This window comes from Punica granatum, chromosome 2 (genome assembly GCF_007655135.1).
Source record: "Punica granatum isolate Tunisia-2019 chromosome 2, ASM765513v2, whole genome shotgun sequence".
Lineage (NCBI taxonomy): Eukaryota > Viridiplantae > Streptophyta > Magnoliopsida > Myrtales > Lythraceae > Punica > Punica granatum.
In genome coordinates, this window is record NC_045128.1 from 16,354,480 (window position 1) to 16,362,867 (window position 8,388).

Here is an 8,388-nt window from a genome sequence, read left to right on the forward strand (position 1 = left end):
TGAAGGAACGGAAGAATTTTAAAGGTTGCGATAATTGAAAAAAAATAAAGTTGGGATGTATAGTGTTATTTTTCTCTTGTATCGAGACCTATACACTATTCACGTTGGCATCGTTGTCACGTCACATTCTCCATAAAAAAAATGGATGGAAAATAAATAACAGGTAAAGCCTAAACATTAGGCCGCCTCGTGTCAATTTGAAGGTAGGAAAAAATTGAGAAAAACATTAAAAAGGTTATGATATATGGCCTTATTAACCCTAAGATTAAATACGAATAGAAAGACTAAACATAACAATCAGCATAGTTAATTGGTTGAAAGAATTTCCTCCTGGATAAATATTCTCCCCAGAAGTTGAAACTCCAACTTCGCAATTAGCAGCTTTTTTATCCGCGCTCAAAGCTCGGGCAGCTCTCCTATTTCTCGGTCGGTCAGTTTGCGCCGGTCTCATCTTGCGAGCAGAAAGGGGTATTGAAGTAAATTCAAGTCCGTCTCTTCGGCCCCTGCTGAATCGAATCCTTCCACCCATCTCCCTCCATAGCCAAGAGCTTGCTGCACTGCATAAACCCTAGCGCTGATTCTCCAATTCCTTCTACAGATTCACGAATCCCTTGCTGCAGGCCAATCATGTCCTCCTCAAAGCGACATTACAAGGACAAAATCGCCCGCCGGAAGTAAGTTGGCCGTCCCTTCGACCACCTTTCTTGACGAGTCTCTTATTGTTCTTCGTAATATATTTACGGTTTTCTGTTTTCTCCACTCCTGTACTTGTACAGGGAAGAGAAACCCGAGGAGCCAGAGCAGCCCAAGTACAGGGACCGTGCGAAGGAGCGTAGAGAAGACCAAAACCCCGATTACGAACCGACAGAATTAGGTTCTTTCCACGCAGTTGCTCCCCCTGGGAATGTCGATCTCCGGTTGGACCTCTTTCTTCCATAATTTCGATTGATTGTGTTGAATATACCGTAGCTGTGTTTCAATCATTGTTCGATGTTTGTTATACGTTTTTCAATTTTTTGAGTTCAGGTTAGAAGATGCTCATAAGCTATCTATCGAAAAGAGCAAGTACCTCGGAGGTTAGCGGCATTTGCTTTTTGTTTCTCTGTGTTTCAACGGTCAGGTACTGTGGTATTTTTCCTGCTACGTGTGCAAATGTTTCTTAGAAATGTTGTTCGTGTTGCAGGTGATGTCGAGCACACGCATTTGGTCAAAGGTTTGGATTATGCGTTGCTTAACAAAATAAGGAGTGAGATTGGCAAGAAGCCTGATGCTGGAGAGGATGCTAATGACAAATCGAGGTAACTGAACTTGCTTTGTACTCTACGAGTGTTGTACACCTTTCGTATTAGTATCTGCTGTTTGCCTGAACTCAGCTGGGCTGGCAGTTTTCTTGGGGCTAAAGCCTAAAGGACATCCCGATATGTATGAGAAGGATATGCAAATTCTGATTCTACTGAATTCCTTTAAGTTTTGAAAAGAGTACTTCTGATAGATATGGGAAATTTCTTATTTTGCAAAATTTTCAACTCCATTTTGTGGGGCAAATATGTTTGAGATGTATCTTCTCATCTATGTGTAGTGTCTTGCTTCCATTGGCCCTTTTGGGGACCTCTATCTCTTGATAAATGATTATAGCAATGGTTCCCTGTCCTTTTACTTCAGTTGGTCACTATCTTTTCGTTCAGCTCATATGAACTTGTATGGCTGTGCCAATAGTAGAAATTTTTGCTGACCATTCAACCCAGCATGATGATGCACTTTCTTCATGTGATGGCAATCAACAGCTTTCTCAAACTATAAAATTGAAATGAAATCTTAAGTAATTTCCATTGTTTGCTTTCTGCAAAAGTTTGCATTAAGGTCATCCTTTCGTATTCCCTGACAGAGAGTCAAACGAAGACCAGCAACTATCGTTCCGCACTGCAACAGCAAAGGTGCCTTGCTATCTCTTAGACCATTTAGCTGGACCAGCTTGCTTATATTAATGGAGGCTTCTATTTTATCTCTGCATGCTTTAATGTTGTCGTGTTATGATTCCTTTTCAGTCGATCTATCAATGGATTGTCAAGCCGCAGTCTGTTATGAAGACAAATGAGATGTTCCTGCCTGGTCGAATGTCATTCATTTATAACATGGTAAGAACTTCGTGAGTACTTTTGTGCCTACTTCAGATTTTTTGGTCTTGAGATGTTCTCCCCCACAATTGGCTTTTTAAGGAAGCTCGTCTTCTTGGTTACCGCATATCCTACACTACAGATCAGGCTCTTATACTTTTATTAGGCAAATTAATTTTGATTCACAATGACGATCATGATTTAATTAGGGATATGCTAGCCCTATACCAATCAAAAAAGGAAGAAACATTGTAGTACTTTACATCTTGCACATCTTTTTGGAAGTGTTACCATGCATTTGAGGTGCAGTGCTTCTTTGTATCATTTGGAAGTTACCCGTGCAGTTTGGTTGACCAATACTATGATAGGATAATGGCAAATGAGAAACTAAGCATTGCCTTTGTAATGCTGCAACTTTTGGAACCTTGTGGCTAGCATCGATTTTTTTCTGTTGAAGTGATGAGTAAATTATAGTTTGCATGATTATGTAAGGATTATTATGACAGGTTTTTCTTTTCATCTTTGTTGCTCATTTATTGAATTCTCACCCTTCTTGCTTTAAGATTTCTATTAGATTTCTTCAGCTAAATTTTATGATATTTCTGTAGGGAAACGGATACTCTAATGACATCCCAACCACCTTGCACAGAAGTAAAGCTGATTGTCCATTGCCAGAGGTTTCCTCTTTGAATCCTTTTACCTGAAATTATTTAATTTGTAAGATTTGATGTTTATCTTACACCTGTCTAAAAATATCATAGGAAATGGTGAGTGTCAGTGTGGATGGTTCTGTGCTGGATCGAATTGCTAAAATTATGTCATACCTTCGCCTCGGCTCCTCTGGAAAGGTCCTTAAGAAGAAAAAGAAGGAAAAGGAGACAAGAGGTTAGTACTCCCATCTTTCTATTCTCTGATGCAATTTCATTGTCCTATAAATGAATTATTTTATCATTATTCCCTTCTGGATGAAGCTAACCGGCAAATTGATATGTTATTTCATTGATGATTGATTCCGCTTCACCTGGAGATACAACCAACGTATTGGCTATTATTAATCCATTTGAAAGTGTTTGGGTGACTGTATTCTGAATTGTCAAACTGCAGCAAAGAATTCTAACTTTGGCAATGGATTGGATGATGAGCATAAGGCAAGGCCTGAAAATGGGATTTCAAGGAATACTACCGAGAAACAAATCGCAGCCCCCCCTCCTCCGCCTCCTATTTCAAACCATGTTGATACTGGGGAGAACCAAGGCCCGGTGGTTGCTAGAGCTGACGAGGATGATATTTTTGTGGGCGATGGAGTTGATTATAGTATTCCTGGTAAAGACCTTAGTCAAAGTCCCGTTTCAGAGGACATGGAAGAATCTCCAAGGAATAAGGAGAAAGTTTCGTACTTCTCTGAACCTGCTTACGGTCCAGTCCCACCCACAGGGCTTCCTCAGGAATGGCAAGACGTGGTGAGTTAGTGTAAACCATGAAAGTCAGGCTTGTTCATATGCAAATTTTATAATCCGAATGAAAGAGGAACAGCCATGACCATATGCGGTCAGCTATAGTGCCTATTGCAGAGGTGTCATGAATTTTACTATGTTATGAAATTCGAGGACTTTTACAATCGGGGGAAAAAAGGTCTTACACTAGCCAGTTGACCTATTGACATAACTGGAAGAATGAGATAAAAAAGGAGAGGAATACTCTCTCTAAAGAGCTAATGTAACTGCCTAAAATTAGGAGAATGATTATCTAATTGACTTGGTTAACAATGTCTAAAATATATTAACTACCTTTGTTGATCTTTTCTAGTAGTAACTTACACTTTAAACATTAGATTATTATATCTCTAATAGTATGCACATGTAAGTAGTGTGAACAATGAGTTTCCAGATGAGGCTAACTACTTGAATTTTTTCCTGTGTGGTTTTAGAATGGTTATGATGCCATGCAGTCACAAGCTTATGCAGTGGGCTACCAAGGTAATTGGCAGGAGTACCAATACAGTGAGCAGTTGGCTTATCCCGAGCAATACCTTCAGCAAGATATGCCTGGGTATGATGCACAAGTGGGTCTAACCGTTCCACAAGATCCACGCTTCATGACTCAAGAGGAGAAAGATAGAGGCTTAGGGTCAGTGTTCAAGCGTGACGATCAGAGGCTTCAACAGTTAAGGGAGAAGGATGCTAGAGAGAAGGATCCCAACTTTATCTCCGAGAGCTATTCAGAGTGTTATCCTGGGTATCAGGAATATAATCGGGAGATTGTGGATAGTGATGATGAGGATGATTTGTCGAAAATGGATATGGGCGGACGGGTAAGTCATCTTTATTCATGTAGCAGTAATAGCTCAGCCACGTTAGCCATTTTGTGTGATTTTGTGTTTCTCAGTTATGAGAATGATGTTATCTTCAGAATTAGGATTTGATGCATGATGCTGGTTTGCTATCTTAGTATTATTGGCAAGCAGTGCTACCTCTTTACTTCAGCTAAATAAGATATTGTGCTCGATAGATATAGATCTAGAAGGGTTGTGTTATTTACTCTGTTACTGTATACTAATTTTACATGAAAGTCTTACACGGTAGAAAATGTTTTTTTTTTCTTTTTTCTTTTTTTTTTTTGGGGATAAGTGTTTACGTGGTACAATGTTCAATGACCTGCAACATATTTTGCACATTAGTGATTATGCCTCATACCAAAACACGATTCTCACTGTGGAAATGATAACTAATGGTGGGAGGTGATATGTTATTAAAAGTATTGCCTTGCCTTTCAGGCGAAGGGTCGACTTCACCGATGGGACTTCGAGACGGAGGATGAGTGGGCGAAGTACAATGAGCAAAAGGAAGCTATGCCTAAGGCCGCATTCCAGTTTGGGGTAAAGATGCAGGATGGGCGGAAAACAAGAAAGCAAAACAAGGACCAGAAGCTCACCAACGAGCTCCACAAGATCAACAAGATACTAGCCCGTAAGAAGGCTGAGAAGGGTGAGGCTGCTGATGGTGGTGAGAGCGGCCACTTTGATGACGATGCCAAGCCTGGTAAGAAGCTTCGGGTATAGAGCGATGTAGTTTTGGGAAATGATACTGTTGTATCTATCTGCTGGTTTCCCTTAGGCGGTGTATCAAATCTTAGGTGAAATCAAATTCAAGTTCTGAATTTGTTTTGATTAGTGTATATTCTCCTATATGCTTAACTGAAGATATCCAGGCTATTTAGCTTTCGAGATTGAGCCCTGTTTCGAGCTTGAAAGCTTCAAGGAAACTTATGGAAGAGGGATGTCCTCGTACCGTTTTGGATGATCTTCGCTCTCATCTACAATACCAGCAGAAGTTCACCAAAATCTGGTCAAATTGTTCACAGCTTCATCAAGCCGAGATCGGTGGCTGCGATGTTCAATCAAATCTGCACGGACCAAGTACGTGGACCGATCCACTCTTGTTGCTGTTACCATAAACGTTCTGGGCCCCCAACTGAATTGAGCCTCCAGATGTTCGCTTCCCAAAACTTTGACCATGGCCAATCAGTCACTTCGATCCAAATCTGTACTTACAATACATAACCTATGAAGCGTGGAAAATGAGTATAAACAATATCCACATAGAATATTTTCCATGTGTTAAATAAGAATTCTCTTGGGTTATATTCTTGGCTCCTGATTGATTTATTGATCAAAATGTTTAAAAGTTGAAAATTGGTTTATTGATCAAAATGTTTAAAAGTTGAAAATTGGTCCCATAACAAGCTCACAAATTTCACTTATAAATATTCTGATTAATTGTAAAGTCGTTGGCTCGAATATGAGGCCACCGGCAATCTCGGCTGAGGCATCAGTAGCAAGGTACCGCCACCCCGGAATTTGGCTTCCCTGTCTGTCTCTTCGAAGAGAGAGTGGGCAGACAGGATTGGACAATGGGATAGAGGAGCTCCGCAGCGAGATGCAAGGCGCGCTCAATGTAGTAACGGATGAGCTCATCCAGCGGAATCAGGCACTTGAAGCCCTTGTGGCTGCCATGCACATACGGAGATAAATGAACTCAAGATATCGAAGTATTGAGGACATGCACCAAGGAGACCGGTGTTGTGCCACTTGGTCCTCCCCTGAACATTCATAAGCCCAAACGGTTCGAGGGTATTTACGTTGTGAAGGATGTGGACAACTTCTTGTGGAGTATGGAGACCTACTTTCCAAAGAATGGGCGTCAAGGATGAGGAAGCTCGCATAAGTATGCATGGTTATTATGTATTTATCTGATGTTAAATTGTTGTGGTGGAGTTGCAGGTCGGACGATTAGAATGGTGCACCGATCACTGCCTAGGAGGAATTCAAGGACAAGGCACCGGTAGTTTTATCCTCAGTATTTCATCGCTAAGAACAGGAGGCAATCCGATCTAATTCATGGATGAACTCAAACCGGTGCGCTTAGGAAGAGCTATAGTGCTATGATGTGCAAGAGTTGGCCAAGGCCATGTCAACAGCCAAGGCGCTCATCGAGGGTTCCGAACTAAATAGTCGGATGGCAAAGGGCAAGGCAACTGATGGGAAGATCAGGAGAAATCCCACTTAATTTTCATATATTGGGAAGTCTTCCAAACAGGCTTCAATAGAGGAAACGGGGAATGGCAAGTCCGAGAAAAAGTAGAAGGGACCTATAAAGTGCTTCCCGTGTGACGGTCCTCACATGGCTTGGGACTTGAAGGTGACCTGTTCGAGCCAAAGCTAATAACATAATTGAAATTTTAAATATGATGTTCAATATAATGTACAATTTTTAGGCGATTGCTGACAATACCCGCAGGACTGGTCGGCCGCTCAGATTATACGCCCGCTAGGATTTGTCGCTCGCTACGATTTTTCAGCCGCTACAATTATTGTCCTTCATGGAATCCTCTGAGTCTTCGGTTCGACAGGGCTTCAAGAGGGTTTTCAAACATTATTATCATAATCACATTGGACCGAGTGGTTTAACCAACTGGACCAAAAATCAATACTATGAATGGTCCAATTTTGTCTATCAACCAAACTTGCATGGTTGAGCCACTGAGCCCAATAAGTCGGCCGAATTTTAACCAAAATCCCCTTAAACCGGTTAATTTTATGGGTTTTAGGGTTCCCAGAATTACTTTGGTGAATGTTTACGTCGAATAGATCAAGGGAAGATTTCAACCCTTAAACCTCTAATCCTTGTTACGCACACACTACCAACTAAGCCATCAATCTCATATTCTGCTCTTTTGTTTACTTTTGGCTACTTATTATACACTTTTGCTATTAATTTCAGAGAGAAAATTATCAAATGAAGATACTTTCTTTCATTATTCTTGTATTTTTTAAAAATTGTCATGTTTTTATCATACTTTTTTTTAATAATATAAATGTTTATGTTATTTTAGTTAAACATGCATTCCCACCAATAGAAATCTAGTTAGACTGGTAAACCCGTGAATCCCAATAACGTTGTTCTAGAGTCTCAAATTTCGCAGAGTTCTTTCAGGTTTTCCGTACGTCCTTTTCTGTCGTTCATTTCTCAAAGGAATCATCTATTTATGGAAAGGAGGACAGAGATTGTTAATTCTCGTACCTTAATCTGATTGGTCGGTTAGAATTAATCTCAACCGTCCATCTTTTTGTACCAGGTGATTATCTGATTCTTTTTTTCTTTTAAACAGACAAAATGTCCACTAAAATAGATATTTTGAAACTTTTTTTTTTATTTCTCAGTCAGGAAATTTCGCTCAATGTACGAATTATTTGCAGATGATACTAGAGGTATAAGTGAGATGATACGGCTCGCAAACTGTTCGAACTCGGCTCAGTGAAAGTTCGAGTTCGACTCGGTCTTATTAAACTCAAGCTGAGCTAGAGCCGAGCCGAACAGTCTCACGAGCCAAGCTCAAGCTTGCGTGTGCTCAGCTCGAGCGACTCGCGAGCCTTGCCTAAATCTTATCGAGACTTTGAATGTGTTCATTGTAATTTTTGTAAAATTAGAATTTTTTCAAGCTCAACCGATTCGTGCTCAAGCCTATCGAGCTTATCGAGCCCTAGCTGCTCGAGCTCAAAAAAATTGACGAGCCGAGTTTGAGCTGCTCGATATGTTCACGAGCCAACTCGAGCTTGCCTCTCCAGGCTTGATTGAACTTGAGCCGGGGCTTTCACTCTCGAGCTGAGCTTCAAACCCCTTGAGTTTAGGCTCGGCTCGGCTTGATTACACCCCTAGATGATACCTACCTAAAACTAATTTTACTTACTTTAGGTATTGTCATCTTAAATCATATC

General features: G+C 40.6%; 1 protein-coding gene across 1 annotated transcript; it reads left to right on the plus strand.

The window, feature by feature from the left end:
- The first annotated feature begins 346 nt into the window (after window positions 1–346).
- LOC116196829 (suppressor of mec-8 and unc-52 protein homolog 2) lies at window positions 347–5,413 on the plus strand. Its single transcript, XM_031526732.1, has 12 exons — window positions 347–486; window positions 599–674; window positions 777–917; window positions 1,027–1,076; window positions 1,184–1,298; window positions 1,886–1,934; window positions 2,046–2,135; window positions 2,723–2,791; window positions 2,876–2,999; window positions 3,219–3,574; window positions 4,042–4,425; window positions 4,888–5,413. Exons 2-12 carry the CDS (start codon window positions 628–630, stop codon window positions 5,170–5,172), a joined length of 1,710 nt encoding a protein of 569 aa, XP_031382592.1. The 5' UTR covers window positions 347–486; window positions 599–627; the 3' UTR covers window positions 5,173–5,413.
- The last annotated feature ends 2,975 nt before the right edge of the window (window positions 5,414–8,388 follow it).